Source organism: Colius striatus, chromosome 5, assembly GCF_028858725.1.
Source record: "Colius striatus isolate bColStr4 chromosome 5, bColStr4.1.hap1, whole genome shotgun sequence".
In the NCBI taxonomy this organism is placed as follows: Eukaryota; Metazoa; Chordata; class Aves; order Coliiformes; family Coliidae; genus Colius; species Colius striatus.
In genome coordinates, this window is record NC_084763.1 from 9526413 (window position 1) to 9547175 (window position 20763).

At 42.2% G+C, this 20763-nt stretch overlaps 1 protein-coding gene across 4 annotated transcripts in view; it reads right to left on the reverse strand.

Moving 5' to 3' along the window:
• Positions 1–20763, reverse strand: part of BMPER (BMP binding endothelial regulator) — a 153354-nt gene that overhangs the window by 125029 nt on the left and 7562 nt on the right. For 3 of the 4 annotated variants that reach the window (XM_061997112.1, XM_061997113.1, XM_061997110.1), the window contains exon 3: positions 2038–2137. The exons of the other annotated variant lie outside the window; for it this stretch is intronic. In XM_061997112.1, coding sequence (XP_061853096.1) covers positions 2038–2137 — 100 coding nt within the window. The remainder of the gene's footprint in view (positions 1–2037; positions 2138–20763) is intronic. 4 annotated transcript variants of the gene reach the window in all.

Here is a 20763-nt window from a genome sequence, read left to right on the forward strand (position 1 = left end):
AAGGTCCCTTCCAACCTCTACTGTTCTATGATTCTATGAACCTTCTGCATCTCCTCATGGGGAGCCCTTCTCCTTTACTATGCTAAAGAGATCAGATCAGCAGCAGCAAACTTTCTGTGCCTCTTCACCCCTTTTCTAGATCATTTCTAAGCCCGTTAACAAGCTCAGAACTTTGCAAGGACCTGCTGGTAACCCTTTTCCATTACAAAAATGACCGTTCATTGTCTTCATCTGTTAGTTACTTGAATCACAGAATGGTAGAGGTTGGAAGAGACCTTGAAAGATCATCCAATCCAATCAGGTTGGACTCAAGCAGATTTGCCTAGATCAGGTCACATAGGAACACATCCAGGTGGGTTTTTGAAAACCTCCAGAGAAGAACTTCTCTACAAGCTCAGAGCTGCTTAGTGTCTTCTGTAGTTTTGCTGGGGGAAGTTGTAGGATGCCTATTATTTGGATCTCTCTGTCCACGTGCTTACTGATACATTCAAAAGACTCATACTTACATCTTTGTAAGACATAACTCTTCCCTCTTATATTGCAATTATCCCTGTGTCTCCTAATTCTACTTTTGAGCAATTTCTATTCATCTGCCCATTAGAGATGTCAGGCATACTAACCTGCGGATGCCAGCTCAAGCCTATTAATAATGATCTGTAGGTGCCCACCCCAATTCAGGAAAACCAGAAAAACCTACAATGAGTCTGAATTATCTGTAGCCTCAACTTTGAAGTGTAGGTTTTCTTTTATCACAGAATTATTTTGCATGCATGCAAGTACATCTGCATATGTATCTATATACACTTTTCAGACCACTGACCAACTAGACATCCTCATTATTGAATTGAAAAATCAACATTCAGCCTAATCAAACCAACAGTTAGGAATCTTTTGCTATAAAGCTGACACTAAACACTACTTGAAAGGAGAAATAACTTACATTATAATGATGTAAAACCTATTACTATAAATTCTTGCTGTTTCATTGATGCTTTAATTATTTTTCCAGTTAATTTCCTTTTAAGTGCCAGACTTCTAAACAAATCTTTAATTTGGGGCTTGCCAAACCTATTCCAAAGTTGCAGCACAGAAGCAAATCATCAGCAGAGCAGCTAACACACCTCTGCAGCCATCCAGGAAAAACACATATCCATCATACGTCTCTCCCATCTGAATTTCAGTGTAATCTGTTTTCCTGCATTTATATTTCCTCTGGGAAGGCAATAAATGCTTGCATTTCCCAACAATTTATCCTACCCTATCTCCCTCTCAAAACCACTCTATCACCACTGGGGAATTACACAACAGAGAAAAATAAAGTAAAGCTCGCTGAATCCAACATTCTCCACCTCATTAAGCATGATAGTTACAAGCCACGCATGCTTACACAATTAATTTATTGATTTTTAAATATTTGATAGCTATCTTATTCTAATGAGCTTGGAAGATACAGCAATGGGCAATAAATAAATGTATAACATTCATATTATGGCCCATTTTGACTTTAATAAAAAACTCCACAAAATTATTATTCAAATTGGGAAATATTTAGTAAAATGAATAGAATTTTGTTGGTTTGTTCCTAGTATGAGAAGAAATACAAATAGTCATGAATAATTACTCTGCTCTTCACGACTCAGAAGCATTATTCCTATTCTCTCCAGTCACACAAAAAGTTTAAGGAATTCCTACTGACTGGTGACTACTAGCAGATGGATGTGATCTAAAATACTTCTGATAAAGTTAGAAGATGTCTCTCAAAAGACTGACAACATACCAATGAAGTATGTTAAAGATATATTTCTGAAAGACTGACACTGCACAAAACCTAATAATTACAGGACAAATACGTGAATTTATGCATCTACACCAGCTTTGTAAACATACTTCTTTTCATTACAACTACCGCCCTTTTCTAGCTTTTGGTGACAGCCATGTCCCTAGCTGAGAGGCTCCCAACTTCTTCCTATCTCTGGCAACAGAAATGGGAAGTGATAACATCTTGAAAAGAGAGAAACAACAGGAAGGGAACCGCACCTTTGCAACGCTCACAGCAAGCTCCTCTCTGCTTAATGACGAGAGCACAGTCCTTGGAGAGCATCGGACACTTCTCCCTTTTGCATGTCACTTCCTTATTCTGGGGGGGGAAAAGAAAAAGTAGACAAAAGCTATAGCAAGCAAACCAAATGCAGGGCTACCATTCTTGCAATTCAGAAAACAAAATGTGAAGCTAGTAATTTGCTTTCACTACAGGAGAGGTCCTTCTGATTCAAAACACCTTTCTCGCCTTGAAGGCAACACTCTAGAAAACAGTCCCTGATTTTTCCAAGACACCAAGTAAATGATGCTTAAAATCCACTTAGACAGTAATTCATGACTGCTACCCATCATAGCAAAAAAAAAAAAAAGATGCCTCTCTGAAGAAACACACTTTACTTAAATTAACAACTATCTACACGATGGGCTTGTTAAAATATCGTCAAGGTCTTAAGGTGCTGCTCCATGAACTGCACAGCTCAGGAATCGTTTCTCACGGTGACAAAAGGACAGATGGCTGAGGAAGAGATGGTGATCTCAGAGAAAACAACACTCTCTGCCACTGCTGAAAGTAATTTTTAGCTAGCTCTACTACCTAGCTATACAGGGGCCCTTCAAAAGAGGCTACTATAGAGGCTAAGCTAGAAAAGAGTCAGTAATTCAGCTTTCTCCCTCAAATGTTGAGAACGAATGAAACACCACAAGCAGGCATAACCACTGTACATGTTAGCATCAGCCTCCTAAGGCAAAAAGCCAGCAACAGACAAGGCCAAAGAGCAGCTTGACCACATTAAGGATCATCAATAGAGGACGTGTGACAGCAGGTAGCAGGTTTTTTTATAGCCTGCCTTACTTCTGTGGTGTCAAACCTTATCGTTATCCCTACTTCTAAATAAGGGCAGAAAACAAATACTTCAGGCATTTCTTTCAGCAACATTTTGGTAGTTGAAATTCCTGACAAAGTAGCCCTCAGAAGTCACCTCCACCTATAATTAGTAGCTCGGTTCATTAGGTGACACAGGTGGCCATCTACCAGATGCAAGCACCCACCTCACCCAGTCTTATGACTTAATTAGAGACTGAAAAAAAAAAAAAATCAAAGGGCTAGAAAAATGTAAATCATAAAACTAAAGGAAAAGAATCTGTGCTTTCCAGACTCTTTCTTCTGCTCCCTGTGGCCCTATTCAAGAAGCCTGTGAAGGATAACACGCAGCTTTTATTACACTCCAGCTCTTTGTCTAAAATCAGAGGTTTATTTTCTTCAAAGTTGCTGCCTGATCTGATGGAAGCTATAAAGGCACTTCAATCTTATCAGTGTAAATGAGGACTCTCACTCACGGAGCCAGTGTGAAATCAGCAAATGGGAATCAGGCCTTAAAGCGCAGCTGCAGCGACACAAACGACTACTGTAAAAAGCCAGGTCACTGCTACGTGCTGGCTGCTCTGCATCACTCCAGCATTGCAGAGCAACCATAAATGCAATTTAACTGGTGAGTTAAGCTGAGTTTATGGCAGGTCTGTAGCTCTGGACTGGCACGGAGCAGCCACGGCACAGCAGTGCAACTGGCTCAACAACTACTTTTTAGAGTGCAGGGTGAAAATCTTGCATCCTTTTACTTGAATATAGCATCCCCTGACTTTGTCTCCATAAAGCCTGTTGAAGGGCAGCAGAATCAAGTTTACCAAACTGACTGCAAACAGTGTGTATTTTAAAGAGTGCTGCTAAGATCTGTTTCTCTTTAATAAGAGTTTGCTCAAGGAAAGGTTTAATAAGCCTAGCGGCCCCCCTACCTTTATCTGTGGGAAAATCTTCCACGTGGTGAAAGCAGGTCTGAAGGAAGAACAAATTCCAGTTTGGAGCATGTTCTTTTGGAGAATATGATTTAACCAGCTGCAATATGCACCTCTGCAAGATGCACAGTGCCTATCTGGGCCAGCCTAGCTGAGCTGGACCCATGTCAGGGGTCTACCCTTCAGACTCCCTCTTCAAAGGAAGAAATTATTACGAATAGCAGCAAGAGAGATGAGAAGTAAAACACAGCTCTCTTTGTTCTCTGTTTTCCAGGGGACTTTTGGGCCAAATGTCTCATGCAGCCCAACTTCCCAGGCAGGTTTTCATCCACTCCCCTAAGCCCTGTCTGCCTCCCTTTAGCCTCAGGTACATCCCAACACGGTTGCTTGTTGTTGGCAATGCAAAATGTTCCTAAGAATAACCCTGACACACCTACTTCGAACAGGAGATAGTTTGATAGTTACTGTTCCTAAATAAAAGCCCTCCATTTGCCCTACATCACTTAAATCAGAAATCTTATCTGCCAGTGACAAGTTTGGTACCATTGAGCCAACTCAGGCGTGCAGCCAAATCTGGATCTTACTCTTCTTCCCCTAAAATTCTTTCCTCTTACAAGGAAAGGTTGCGGGACCTGGGGCTGTTCAGCTTGGAGAAGAAGAGACTGAGAGGGGATCTTATCAATACTTTCAAGTATTTGAAAGGTGTATGTCAGGAGGATGGGGCAGCCCTATTTTCTGTAGTGTCCAGTGATAGCACTAGGGGTAATGGACAAAAGCTGGAACACAAAAAGATCCACTTAAGGAAAAGCTTCTTTACCGTGCAGGTGAGGGAGCCCTGGCACAAGCTGCTCAGGGAGGGTGTGGAGTCTCCCTCTCTAGAGGAAGGTTTTCAAAACCTGCCTGCATGCATTGCCATGTGACCTTATCTAGGTGAACCTGCTTTAGCAGGGGTTGGACTGGATGATCTCTGGAGGTCCCTTCCAATCCCTACTATTCTATGAATACCAGCAATGCTGGTAGCTCAACTGCAAACTCAGGATCTGCATTACAGGTGAGGATGTAAGTAACTGGAAAGAGAAAGCAAGCCTAAGCCAGGCTATATGTCCTAACAGATAAGAGGTTTTCTGGGAAAGAAGATTTTGGAGTCCGTGTCCTGGTACCAAGGGCTGTTTTACATTAAGAAACTGTTCCACATAAAGAACATTAGTGATTCGCAGTGCAGCAACGGGAACTGAAGGGTCTTTCGCCCTTGGAATGTGTCTTAAGCAGTAGGCTACAGATTCATATTTCCTTTCTCTATCCCAGTAGACCTTGCTTCTCAGCAGCCTCATGGTCCCAAAAGCCACTAGTCCCAAGAGCAAGGATGCTTGTGGTGAAAGCAGTTCTATCTTTGAATTCTCTCTGGACATGGAGGGCACCAAACCTGGATCACCACCTCAAAGGTGGGCATGAGGTGCCACATTCACACACACCTCCCAGTCCCACTTTTTAAATTTTATTTGTTTTACAGAGCAAGATCAGCTCTGTCACTACAGGAGGACAAGCTACAACCTCCTGCCTGCGGCACAGATCTGTGTATCCCAGGTAAACAGAGACAAGCTTTGCCAGCGCAAGAATGGCAGCTAAGGACTGAACCAGGGTAGGATTTGCAAAGCTGATGTTCCTCCTCTCTATCTGGTGTTAAAGGCAAGCCATGGCTATTTCAGATGCCATCCCAAGGTCCTTAACTCCCTGTCATCAAGCCTAGGCTGCTCTTCCAAGGTGTGAGGTACAGCATTGCTCAGGGCTGCAGCCCGCACCATTACATTTAGGGCTTTTTGCTGAACAATCCGGTAGAGCCACAATGGCAACATACTGCCCCAGAGCAGTCTTCACATCAAAATCCCTCTGGTCCTATGAAGTGATGAGCGTAGCTCTAGGAAGCACCTCTTGCTGCTTCTAGGACCATATTTAATCCCAGAGCTCTTTACAAAAATCCTCTTGTTTTACCTCAATGCTGCATGTGGAAAACTAGGCCAGCAAATGTGGAGGAAAGGGTTAATGTACCATGCTGATCAATCTTAGCACAGCAGCAGATAAAATAGGGCTGGTAAATCATTGTTTAGTCTATTGCAGTCAGACATTATCTAGTGCAGATCTCCTAGGTCCACTGGGTGTAAAAGCACAAAGATAATACAAAGAGCAATTGTCATCAGGTCGGGGTTTTTTTCCCCCCTTCACCCTGTCGCCCAAAACACTGTTCCTAATGTCTACTGTCCATCTGCTTGTTTCAACTTTGCTGCCTCCTTCCCTCCCATTTCACAAGGGCAAAGCGGAGGGTGAGAGAAAATGGACTTTAGCAACCAACCCTTTCCTTCCAAATATGTCCCCCACCTACCCCCAAGTAATCATAACATTTCACTACTTGTCCCAGCCATACATTTAAAAAGTCGCTAAGTAGCTGCCTGCAGGAAGAGCTGTATTACCAAACCTCCATCTGTGCTGTCAACAACGTCTCTGGAGTTGTTGAAAGCTCTCAGATACTTTGATTTTTGCTGTTCTTAGAAGAAAACTTCTAAGACGGCAACATTCAGAAGCCAAACAGTTATGGGAGGGTAGGGGATTTTTTTCCTTCCCCTCCTTTTGTGTAAAGGATACGCGCTCTGGCACCGAGAAGTGCGGAAGAGACACATAGCTCATAAATACACAAACTGTTCGCTAAATCAGAAACCTGGGAGTCAGGCAAATCCATAATGGGATCCCAAGATTCATAATAAATAACTTTTAATTATAGCCCTGCACAATAGTTATTTTAAACAGATGGTTTATAGAATCACATCTGGGATTTCCCCCCCCCCCTCCTTTTTAATTTAGTGTTCAGGCACACACATACACACAGAAAGGGAGAGAACCTCAGCTAAGGTTTTTATTAGTGCTGGAAAAATACGTAGGTTTTTTAAAAGAGGTCAGGCCAATGCAGAACAATGCTGCCACAGCTGACGCAACTCCCCAGCCAGCGCTCAGCCCAGCAAAGGGCTGGCTTTGCTACTCCAGACTCCCTCGGAAGGGGAAATTGAGGGACATGTCAGAGGATGACCCTAGACTCCTGTCCTGCACATGCCGAGCCCAACTGATGGAGAAATCACGTTTTAATGTGCTTGGGGAAAGACCACAAAGTATTGTTGGGTGCCTACGTTTCTTTCCTCTCCCACGCTTTGCAAATGGGAACCAAAGATCTCTTTAACTTGGCATGCAAAGGTGATGTCAAACTCCCACCCAGGAGAAAGACACTAACCAGACCTAATACCAGCGTTACTGCTTCATGTTACCTGTACCACAACCTCCCCTCAACGCAACGTGTTCACCTTCTATATACACCTCATATTTTTACCTTCCACCAAAGAACTCCACACAAAATAGCCTATTCTGGTTATAAAGTGTATCAGTCTAACAGCCTTAAACTCATGTGGTACCGTTAAACACAATGCTAACATAAAAAAACAATGAAAAACAAAACACTAAAAAGAGATCTGAATATTTGGCAGAGGTCTGGGAGAGGATGTGTGCCAAACCACAGCTTGGAAGCCACAGCCAACTTTCTACAGGGTTCCCCACTGGGCTCCTGCCGGCTCACAACAGCCACCGGCAGGATGGCTCTTTTCAACCTGGATTTGGCTTGCAAGAGAGGAAAAACATAAAATCAAATCAGGAGTCCGTCTTCATTTCTCCAGGCAGGGTCATACCACCGAGTGCCTCCATCAGCAAGCCTACTGTTGTGCTGTCACAGCTGGCTGCAGAAGACCTTGCAGATGTGGGTTCTCAGGGGCTAGATTTCCACAGTGAGAGTCTGGGGGTTTTGCCTTTTTTTTTCCCCCCTCGATTTTTTGGTATTAAAAATGCTTTTAGGAGGCCCTCACTGCAGTTCTGATATCATAGAATCATAGAACAGTAGGAGTTGGAAGGGACCTTTAGACATCATCCAGTCCAAACCCCCTGCTAAAGCAGGTTCACCTAGATCAGGTCACATAGGAACATGTCCAGGCTAGTTTTGAAAAATTCCAGAAAAAGAGACTCTACACCCTCCCTGGGCAGCCTGTGCCAGGGCTTCCTCACCTCAACAGGGAAACAGTTTCTTTATATGTTTAAATGGAACTTTTTGTGTTCCAGCTTCATCCCATTACCCCTTGTCCTGTCACTAGATACAACAGAAAAAAAAGTGCTGTCCCAACCTCCTGACACTCAGTCTCCTCTTCTCCAGGCTGAACAGCCCCTGTTCCCACAGCCTTTCCTCATAAGGAAGATGATTCAGTCCCCTCATCATCTTGGTGGCCCTGCACTGGACTCTCTCCAGCAGTTCTCTGTCCCTCTTGAGCTGAGGATCCCAGAACTGGACACAGGACTCCAGATGAAGCCTCCCGGGCAGAGTAGAAGGGGAGCAGAACCTCCCTCAACCTGCTGGCCACACTCTTCTTGATGGATGCCATTGGCCGCCTTGGCCACGAGGGCACATTGCTGGCTCATGTTTAGTTTATTATCAACCAGGACTCCCAGGTCTCTCTCTGCAGAGCTACTCTTCAGCAGGTCAACTCCCAGCTTGTACTGGTGCATGAGTTTGTTCCTTCTGAGGTGCAGGACCCTGCACTTGTCCTTGGTGAACCTCATGAGGTTCTTCTTTGAGGTTATTAGCTATTTACATTAACTAGGAAAAATATTGCTTAAACTTTCATTTAACCAGAAAAAGTCTGTGGAGAGAAAAATAAAAAAAGCAACAAGGAAAGACTAGGTAGAAACACAAACTACCATTAATGGCTAATCCTGAAAACACTCATTTTTTTACCATTACTCAGCCACATACTACCATATACAGTCCCATTAGTAACGCTGATAGGACTCCTCACCAAGTAGTTCAGAGCATCCTTAAGTTTCTGCCAGGAGAAGCCTGAGAGATGATTTGCCACAACAATAACAATTTTCAAACACTGGCAAAAGTTACCCCCAGGGGAATTTGGGATGCAGCTTTCAAATATGCACATATGACCTCAGGGGAAGAAAAAGACATTTTAAACTAAACAAGTGCACTCCAGTCACACAGGCAACATCTCCACCGCAAGGCACGGCACAGGCTCAAATGCAGGCTCATGCCACGTGCCACAATCTTCACGTTCTCTGGCCACACTAATGGCTCTGCCAGACATCATATCTCAGTCCACACAGGCCACAGGAGAAAATGTTTGAGCCAGCACTGGCCACAGACTCTGTCTCTCGGCGAAGTTTGGGAGCACCAGGCTCCTAAGCATGTGCCTGCACCTATGCTTATGTGCAGACAACGCCAGCATTGGGCCAACTTGAACTGGAGTACAGGCTCAGGCACGTGTGTAACTTATGGTCCAGACAAACCCTGAGGTGCTTTCTGAAAATACCACCCTTACTCCTTTGGCATTCCTTCCTGGAACTCACCGTCTCAGGTTCAATCTACTTCCCTTTAGTTGGAAGAGTTGATGAAGCAAGTGATCCCTACTAATACTGTGGGACTTCTGTCTGCCATGGGCATTTCTCTGTCTGAGCAAGAGACACACAACTTGGCTTCAGGGAGGAGATGTCACTCCCCAGTGAGAGACGTTTGCAGACATGTCGAACTACTGCCAAGGGAGATGAGAAACAGGTCTCATTTCCCTTGTTCCCCTCCAATTATCTGTTGGTTTTTTTCCTTGCAAAACAAAATTTAGTGAGTACTATAACAAAAACGGTTTAACACACGAGGTGTGTCTTTAAATTCAAGGTGGAAAAAAATATTTCCCTATGAAACAACGTCTGCTTTCTGTAAAATGATAGAGTCCTCTCTGTTTAACCACATAAACCTACATACAAACCAAGGCATATGCTTCACCCCACAGAGGAAAGCTCTATTATTTTAAGCGTGTCTTCAAAGTCAACCAAACAACTCAGAGGAGTGAAGGCAAAGCATATTCTTCAGTACTTTCAGCATTAGGTCCTTGCCCATGGCACAACATGACTGTGATTTCAGCATAAACTGCATTAGATGAAAGTGATGGTATTTCATTAGGTATGAAACATGCCTGTTCAGTCCAGAGAGTCTCTCTCTCCTTTTTTGATTAGAGCACTGGGTAGCCTCCAATTTATGCCCTCATCCCTGTAACCTCTTTAGTTTATCTGGCCTCTCTGAAGGCAAGCAGAGAGGAGGCTGCAGCCCTCCCTGCCATAGTGCTCAGCCAGCATCAGCCACCCCCTTCATAATTCAAGCTCTCCCCACTCCCTAGGAAAGATGATTAAAACAAAGGCCCTGCTGAAAGACGACACCGAGTTTCACAGCAAACAAGTATTCCCCACTGCTGTGAGAAAGACATGAGTATGTGCAAGTCATTCAGGACACATCACTCACAATTCCTTATAGACTGAACAGATCTTTAATTTTTTTGTCTTCTCTGTGCTTAATGATGTTCACCAGCATGAGGGAAGTGACCTCGGTGGCCTGCTGCAATCCCAGTACTCCCTGACTGCAGAGCCCTGCACTACTACATGGTGAAAAGAGAGTGCTTTCTTCCTCTTACATTTGTTTGTGTGAATGCAAATGCTAAGGCTGCAGCTGGGATCAGGGTCCCATTACATCAGACATCATATAAGCACATGCAAGGAGTACAACCCTGCTCCAGTGAGCTAATCGGCTAAGTAGACACAGACAAAATGATCATAACTACAGATTAAGTCAGTGAGAAAGTTAGAGCAGGATCCAGACCTCTTAAGCTCTCAGTCTCCCTGCCTCCACCTCAACTTCCAAGTACCACTTTGGATTAGAGCTCTTCAGCTGTAAAGTTCAAGGCAAAACTCTCTACCTGTCAATGAAATAGCATGATGGTCTCCTAGAAATCAGAGACACAGAAAACCAGAACGGTAGGAGTTGAAAGAGATCTTTAGACATCATTCAGTCCAACCCCCTGCAAAAGAAGGTTCTCCTCTGTCAGGTTGCACGGTCTTCAAAGGTTCCCAGCAACTCATACTATAGCCCCAAAACTACCTGTAGTCATCCAGGAGTGAGGTAGCAAGGAAGGGGCATGCACTAAGGTTCTGTGGGAGACCACACCAGGTCCCTTCCAACCCTTAAGATTCTGTGATTTCATGAGATGCATGCATCTCATGCACAGATTTTAAATGTGTTTTTAAACAAACAAACAATCATGTTTTTTCTTGTCAGGGAAGATTTCATATGAATTATATCAGTTACCTAAATCTGATGTCAGTGCCTAAGAAAACAGGAGTTACAAGCAATACCTGTCGATTTGAAGCTCAAGGTGCAAACCTGCACCCGTGCTGCTGGAAAAGGTTGCAGCTCACTGATCCAGCCCTATAAACTTAAGCTCTGCCCCTTGCTGGATGTTCTAAGTCACTCAGATAGGCCAGTAAAACTTTTTGGGTGACCACTGCCCAACTCATTTTGAGCTGATTAGCTCAAGTCATCTTTAGAGTGTGGTCCAGCCTAATCTAGCAGGTTCACTCTGAATGAAGCTGATGGGGCAGAATTCATTCCCTCAGAGAAGTGATGGGCAGCTAAAGGCCATAAAATCTTCCACTGCCTTAGCTTGATTCAGAGGCCACTCACACACAGTTGAAGTCAGCAAATGTGGAACAGTATCATTGCCCTGGGTATATTAGCTCCTGAAGCATACTCTTCTGCTGATCCCCCTTCATATGACGACTTGGAGAAGAAGGTTGCTCATATCATCCTAGAGCCAAACTGGTCTGAAAACTCCAAGTAAATTCTAGCTCTCAAAATTGTTGAAGATGGCACTGATGATTTATTAAGCTGATTTCACAGAGGGCAAAGCACATTGTGCCAAAGGTTTAAAATAAATTATTAAATCATTCCAATTCAACAAATTTCAGAGTAAGCCACAGTATCACATGTCTCATCTCAAAAATTAACCGTCTCATCAAAAGTGTCCTAACAGTACTCTACTTTTGTTTCTTAACTACTGAAATCTTGCTCCCATAGACTATGTTCAGCTAATTTCCCAACTGATATTGCCAATGAGATAAAAAAACTATGAAAACAATTTTTTAAAGTACACAAAAACCTGAGTCCATCAGCTCAGCATTCCTGTTTCTGTATGAGGAAACTATGTCTGCTATTATAGACTGAATACTGACAGATAGCAATTTTTCTTCTACTAATGTGAACAGAACTTAGTTTGACATTTATTTAAGAGACATGCACTGACTGCTTTTTTTTTATAACATCATTTAATCACATTTTGATGGGCTAAACCTACAAATATATTACACAAGCAATAGTTACCTGTCATTGCATCTTTATTTCCTTCTCTGTCTAAAGTCTGCTTACTCACCCCTTACACTGGAGATTTAGGCAGTGGCAAAGGCTCTAGTTTTGGGCTTGAGCCTGTTTGAACAAAGCAGCCCTTGAGGCCACGTACTTCTTAAAGAGTTTAAAAAGCCCAATGGGCCTCCTAACTTACTCTGCCACAAGTCATATCCCATGAAGAAACTCACTTCTGTACAACACAAAAACAGGGCTAGATTAAAGAAGAGGGAAGAAAAAAAAGCAAGGTCCCCTGCTGCTCTGTCTGGCCCAAATCATGTATTTTACTGCCCATATCCTCTAAAGAAACGATGCTCTCATGATATATTACCCTAATACATCACCAAGTGACAGTTTTCTCATGATACTGTATCCTCAAAGATGTGATGCATGCCAGAAGCAGCACCAGGAGATCTCAGCCAGGGAAGCGTTTTTATTTTCTTCCAAATTTTTAATCCACACATTGTTTTTTTTAATGCTATTTTGTCAGGAAACCCCCTGTCAATCCCAGCTTCATAATGCAGAGGACTCCTCGAAGTTTCGCAGTAGCAGCACAGCTTTTATACTGGGAAGCGCCAAATAAAAACCCCTCTTCATTTAACTGAGGCAAGTTTTGAAATGGGACCAAAATGCTTGAGGAACAACGAGGAAATAAATATAGTAGCCCAAAAGAAAGCAACAAGAGTCTGTTTTCTATTATAAAATTATGCAGGCAAGAGGCCTCCAGACACTGCTGTTTTAATGAACTTGCAAGGAAACTGAGCGCTGACCCCGCATTTGTTTTCTTACATGATCTTGCCTGTGCTACACAGTGGTATTAAAAAAAAAGAGGAGGTTATTTACAGCAGCGTGCAGAGAAAAGGGGCAGCCCCCAGGCTTGTCAGTCTGTATAGAGAAGAATGGGAAGAGAATAGGACCAAGAGCATTTCAGGCATTTTGCCTCCTTGAAGGGGGCAAAAGCTTTTGTGGTCTTTTAATGCTGCCTTCACTTCACAGGAGCTCACTCCTTTTTGCTACAACTGCTCCACGCTAGTAAAACCTTGGAGTGGCAATGAGAATCCAAACTCACGGGCAGCTCACAGCAGCATTCATCCTCAAGCAGGCTTCATTCAATTGGTACCAGCAAAAGAAGGCTCAAGGTCCACAGGAGACTTTACTTAGAAAAAAAGTTAAATGATGTTTTATTTGACATCTCATTTCTATATGTCTCTACTTCTTACCTACTCGAAGTCCTGATGGACACAAAGCTTCCATCAGATGCCAAGAAGGAAGGTGGAAGAGACTTTTCTTTGTTGTGATCAACCACATTGATGAATTAAATTGGATTGTGACTTACAAAGCTGCAGTGAACACTGTAGCTACCAGGAGAACAAAAAACAAGTGCATTTTGACTTGCAAACTAAGCAAAAAGTGACATGAAAGTCGTTGAGAGGAAACTAAAAGCCAAAGATGTCAAAGCCATTTTCACAGTCCCTGAGCTGACTTTGACCATGTTTTGTGGCCTGGCCCTCGCTGCTTTTGGGTGAGACGCAGCAGCCCTAATTCACAGCAGCAATCACTTCACCACATGACAATACCCCCGCAGTCAATGAAACCACCCACGCGAGCTCATAGGTTTGAGCAGACACATGCACAATGCCCTATGTACTGGGTTGGCCCAACTAATTAAAACAGTTATTTTTAAATGTTGCTCTGGAAAGAAGTCTGTCGTTCAAAATAAGAAACTAATATTACACAATTTCTTTCGGCTTGAAAAATCCAGTGGTTAAAACATGTTTTTGCATAATCGTAGCCCTGCAGGGACAGTTCTCACTTCTGAAAAGCAAATTCCCTTCTTTCTGTTTTGCACATGTACAAACAAACAGATTCTGGTATGCCCGAAGCTTGTGAATCTCAACTATAAAAATATATTGAATAGAAGCCATACAAGCAGATTTCCCCTCAGCCTGTGTCTTCCCTTTACTCCTTTCTTTCCTTTGCCTAACTTGCACTGCTGGAAGTAAAAAAAATACCTGTTTCTGACAAGTAAACGTAGTTGACATTAGAGCAAAGCTCTAAGGTGAACAGGGTATGCACAAGCCATTTGTCATCTTGACAAAGTGATTTTTGGTCACCAGTGGGACACTTTAAAGACATCTGAACAGTTGGCCTTGACCACCAGCATTTCTAACGCCTTATAAAGGGAGCCATGGGACCAAGAACACAACCTGCTTTTGGAAGTGACTCCTGCAGGGGTGCCTCTTGATAGATGTAAAGGCAGTGTGATATATCAGGTGCCATTAAGATCTTTGCTAGCAGGTTATATTTACATAAGTATGGAGCACAGATAGCATCTTGTTAACCCAATTAATGAGACTCAAATGTCAGGAAAGGGATTATGCCTGCCTTGAAGCCCACAGTGCCTGTAAGGCAGACAGAGATGATTTCATTGTGTGGGACAGCACTGTTCTCTTTGAAGAGCAAGAACTCAGGCAATGTTACTGCCCAGATAGCTGGGAGGGAAACATAGGAGAGGCAGAAAGATGGCCTGAAATCCAAAGGTTTCCCACCTTGAGCATGAGTTTCTCTTTGCAATGAGAAACTCAAGCGCCACGGGAAAATGAGAATCTAGGGCTGACACAAAGAAAACTAAAAAATATCAACTTGAGGTCTTGGAAACATAATTGTTTATTAATTATGCCTTCCTCTGCAGTTAGAGAAAGCTCTTGTTTCAGTCGCAGTCTGGTCTTTGTTGGAAAAGGAACGATGTTTTATCCAGTCCGTCCACACCGCTCGTTTTACACAGGCAACTGAAACTACCTTTCCTAGCCTACAGAAGAGTGGGAAGTTTGCTGATCAAGGTGAGGTCACTAACTTCTACATTCAATGACTCTTGACATACTTTACAATAAACTCCTTTCCTCCCACAGCCTCCAAGTACTAAGCCACATGACATGAGAAGAGATGTTTCTGTCACCCAGCTCAGAGCAGTGAACCCTGAATGGCACAGTACTTGAGGTACTTGGTCCCAAAACAGAAAGAGGGGTTTAGGGGCAGGCTTCGTACTTAGGAAGTCCTGTCACCTCTGTGCTTGGTTTGTCAGTTGTAAGAAATCTCTCTTCTGAGTTGTCTTCTCAATGGAGGAGACAAGACAGTTTGCATGGGCTGCTTAGGCCAATCTAAGCACTATTCAGTGAGTTAACCTACATAGTTTGTTGGTAACAGTACCTTATGGCCACAGTCACAAGCTGTTCATAAACACATAGTAGCAACGCTAAGTCTACAGAAAATGCCTAAAATTCTTTCAGGCCTCTGGTTGGAGAGTCGTACATAGCTTTCCTAGAGTCACATCAGTTCCTCTCAATTACAGCTCTGTCTCACCAGCAGTTTTTGCACTGTCTTGTATGAAAGAGGCAATGCCCAGCAAACAGGCTGGACCTGCCTGCTCATCTCTCCAGATAGCTATCTTCCAGCCAACCTCTCTTTTGTTGTGATTTGCTTTCTTTTTCCCTTCTTGGCTTCCATCTTTGAACATTTCCACATATGGACAGGTTTAATTATGCCAAGAAACCTGATGACATCGAAGGTATTAATTTTATGCTAAAATTATTATATATGGTTTTAGGCACCGAATACATACCCTTCCTGTAACAACAAGTACATAAAACCATGCAAATTTCTTACTACCATGGGCTAGAGTTCTAGATATTTTTTGAATTTCCACTTCAGATTGATTTCTGGGTCAAATAGCTCTTGCTTGAGGACTGGAAACCTCGCCAAGTTAAATCAGACACACAGAGACATTTTTCCAGAAGCTATACAAATCACACATTTCTGTTCCCTCTTCATTTTCACGTTAAACAAGTTCTTGTTCACTATCAGTGCACTGTGCTGCATCTTACATGTCCACATCAGCAAGTTTCTCCAGAAATGCTTAACGTGTTTAGATCATAGACAGACTATGCCTCAAGCACGAATCTCTTAAAAAAGGTTTCTTACGCTACCACATCATCAACATTTCAATGTATAATGATTTTAATTGTCTCTCATTTCTTTAACAAACCACTCATCCACCAACTCTTGGTTTACTGTCTAAAAAGCTTGTATGCTATGCATTCTGCCTGCCAACATAATTTTATTCATTTCTTTTTAGCAAAAGCATTTGGCAGACTGAATCACCAATCCATCTAACCCAGTTAACTGCTCCAGTTCTCCCCAGAACTGAGTATTTGGGTTGGGGAGGATGTAAGGTGCTAAATATGAAAATTATCTGCGGTGTATTGTCATATACAGCAAAAAAACCCCCCACATATTCTCTATCACATGCAAATAATCAACAGCCTCCCTCCCTGTAGTAGGAGAGCCTGCTGCTCTTATCAGTATTTTAGGTCCCACAGGCAATCCTTCACTAATACCCTTATCTCAAGCCTGGCCACCCTGCCTGGCTCCTTTTTGCCCCAGTGTTTTCCAATCAGCACAACCTGGAAGTGTTTCACTTAACTGGCACCATCAGATCACAACCACTACATAGCCTTTGCACAGTCATTTATCAGTTCTTCCCCATCTCTCCCAAACCATGCCTCAACTGCATACTGCCACCCAGACAGAAAAAAAAAGGAGGAGGAGACAATCTCAGGGTCTGTTATTCTTCAACCATTAATAAACCACGAGACAAAAGAGAAAAACAGATGTAAATGCATGACTCTAGATGGCCATCGGAACACATTTTGATGGTTCCAAACCTTGGGGAAGATCAAATCCCATTGCAGCTCCTGAATATAATTGAATAGAAAGATGGCAGAAGCAGTTAAAAGAACAAAACAAGAAAACAAAACCCAAATACACAAGTTTTTAACCTATGAGCTGTCAGAAATCTGATTTTCCCTGCCAGGGCTCTACAACACATTGGCTTGCATCCCCCTAGGGAAGGAGGAGTATGCAGCTGCTGCTTCCATGCCTCAGATGAGATCTTTAGATATGAAAGAGGAGGTGAGCCACACCATGGCCACCCTAAAGAAAGGGGCAGCTGGCTTTGCAGTCAACAGGGGAGCCTGGACTGAGAACCTTAGCAGTCCAGGGCTGAGCAATACCTGGTTTTTGATGATGCAGAAACAGTAGTCTTCAACTTCTCACGTCTGGCACAACTCTGAAGATTGAAGCCAATACAACACTTAGCAAAGAGAAAATTAAAACTGAAATGGAAGCATCTACATGATTGAAAAATTGTCACTAAATATCGAATTTACAGGAAGTTTCAACACTGCAGGTTGGGGTTTACACATCCATAAGATGGTGTGGCTACCATATGCCCTACATGAGCAAAATGCAGTGTAATCTAAAGCAGAGTTAAAGATGACCTGATTCTCTCTTTAACATTGAATCTTTGCAAAAATGTTTACGTAAAACAGGGACTCAGAAAAACTGAAGCCTCCATTTGTCAGAGAAAACATCAGATCTTTTTGCTTTATTTTTCTAAACAGCATTTTATCACATTTCCATCCTCTGTACTCACAAGAACTCCAAACGCAATGCTACTTCACAGTACTGCCTTTTGCCATAGCGCTTTACAGTGCAAATGTACAATGCTTCCCTTCTTTGAACAATCTCAGATACAACACAGAAAATGAAAACTACAGCCAGGAAGTTAATGTGTAGAAAGGATGAGGAAATGAGTAAAGAGGATGCAAATCATGGACAATACATGAGGACATTTTATAAAGAGGTGGTGGTACACAGTCATTGTTTAGTTGCCCATTTTGGACAAGTATCTACAGCAAGTGGATTCCAGACACAGGGGAAAACAGAAAAACAAAAAAAAAGGGCAGGAAAAAGGTCTAATAAATACATAAACTGGAGAGATAGACAAAAAGCATATGAACTGCAGGTCTCAGCACACCAGATCAATAAGGGAGGGGATCCACACTGTACTTGGACCCAGAGCTCAGCACTTGATTCAGGTGGATACAAAATGCTGCACAGAGCTCACTCAGATGCATGGTCAGACTAGGAAATTTTTATCTGCAGCTTAACACATAAGATAAAGAAGCCAAGAGGCCCCAGAGGAAGCAATTACAGCAGTTAACTTCATATAATGTGAGCAAGTACTGGTATGATAGTAATTTTAACAGTAGTATTACAGGTAAAAGCTTTTATACAACATTGTTTTTTCTTCACAATGTCCTTTTATTTGGCCATAAGCTCAATATAAAATGGTTGCATTTTCATTTGATTTTTTTGGTTGCTGCTTAATATTTTTCTTCCTTCAATACTTTCTATTAAAACATAATGGGGAAATAAAGCCAGATATTTAACGGAGGAAAAAATAGAAGTATCTATTTTTACACAGCAGCACAATGCCGAACAGCAGAAGTACTGACACTGTGAGCCATTCACTTACAGGACCATAATTCTTAAAAAGACCATTAACAACTCAATGGAAGAAACTTGAAAGCTAATAAAAACTATATACAGGTAACCGTATGCTTTTAAAATGCCATTTTGATATTGGACCAGCTCTTTAATAATGTTTTCCTTATTGGCAATAAAAAGTGCTTTAACTTAGACTGATCCATTTTGCACTTATTGTAGACACGTTCCAAAGACATTTGCAACTTATATTACATTTTTCCTTTTAGTTTATGGCATTTTTGAACCCTTCATATTTTATCCATATATTATTTGTACATTTCAAATATGTTCTTTTGTGTTTGAGCTCTCTGATCCTTTAATTGTGTCAAAGAGAATCTCACTTCCATGCTGGATGGAGTGGATCACCATCATCATTACAGTGACATATCACCAGCTCTCTTCCAGAAGGACTTTGCCAAGACCTATAATCAGTTCAGCACCGTGTGCATATGTGTTTGCTCAATGCAACTGGCTATGTTAGAAATGTGCAAGTAGTGAACCCTCCACTACCCCATGTGGTCTGAGAACAACATGAAATAGCTTAAGCTTGCAGATTTCCAGAAAGGCTTCATCATAAGCTGTCACATACAAGTGTGCACCATGTCTCCAGATTACATGTCATGGTACAGCATAGAGAACTGAAGGCAAACGTACATCCCCTGTGTGAGGATGTGCCACACTCTGAGGCAGCTCTGGGATGTGGAGCAAAACACAGAATGCCCAAAATGTCCACAGCTGGCAGACACAACACCCAGCTATACAACTCATTCTCATTCCTCAAAGGAGAAGGTGAGATGAACAGTTGCACGCAGTACTAGTACCAGGGTGGCCTATCTGTAAATGCGCCCTAAACTGACTTGAACATTGCCTCAACGCTGCCGTTGCAAACTTTGAGGATCAAGCAAGATTAATCATCCTTCTACCATAGATATCTTGCATTTCATTCTCAGATAGACCAAAACCTCTCCTTACAGGTACTGCATGAATTAAGAACAAGGACAACAGAACCTACCTAAACCGTCCTTCAGGAGAGTCTACCAGAGCAATCATCTCCATCACAGATAATTAACCAGCTCTGAGCTCTGGATTCAATTCACTTCTCGCTTGCAAAACTGTCTTCATATATATTTAAAAATACACAGACACACGTTGTCCTTTGGTCTCCACAACAAAGCACATATGGGACACCCAGCTGCACCAGGCATGGAGTTACGACTGTTTTTTGTTTTCAGAGTTTAGTTTTGGGGTATAAGGGGTTGTTGTTTTTTCCATTTAAGAGATAGCATACAGATCTGTATCTTTTTTAACTTGGATAAAAACCAATAAAGCTTTCATCATGTTGCACCACGGTTGTCTTCCAGAAACCCCTCACATACCAATCAAAACAACATTCTCTTTTGCCATAATACGGGGGTGAAAACTACCAGGACACTACTGTATCATAGGCTTTTTTTGTCTCTCTGTTTGTTATTTTTGTGGGTGAGGAGAAAGCTGATTATATTATACAGCAATAAAGACCAAGAATATTTAAATTGAAAGAAGATGCAGTCTTGGTAGATTCTGTAGTTGATATATGTAAACTTTTGAAATTAAATTAAATAAAATAGGTATGAAAGAATTGTTTGATGATTTATTATTTTTTTTTAATATGCACTACTCCACTAAAAGTCATCTGGGCCACATTATACCTTGACGCAACGGCAATTGAATCCTGATGTCCTAAAGCACTGCCATCTTCACTGAACATGTGTCAAACACTTGCTCTCAGACCAGCTATGCGCTTTCAACTTGTGTACTGTGCCACAGAAATCAGCTACACCCCAGGTAAAGAACTCCAGCAAATCTAGTAGCTTTCTTGCTTTAGTCTGCAATGAGGAGATGTTTTTTTCTGGGGAGAGCTGCAGGGAAGACCGTGGGTTGAAGTTACTTCTTCCTGTGTTGTTCTGTTTGCCTGCACTTGGTTTCACTACTCTGTAGGTTCAACATAGGTAGAACACTAGGTCTTACAATGTATTTAACATAATTTTTTACGAGCAAAGGTCAAACTCTATGTTGCACATTTGGATTTAAAAGCGGAAATTTAAACTACAGAATGATGTTTCACGCTGAATAAAACTTACGCCAAGCAAAGCTCTGATTTCTAGTTTCCTGAGCTCCTGTCTCCAAACTTTTCTCAGATTTCCAACACTTGGTTACACTTTCTGGCTCACATTTATTTCCTTCTGTTCTGTATTTAG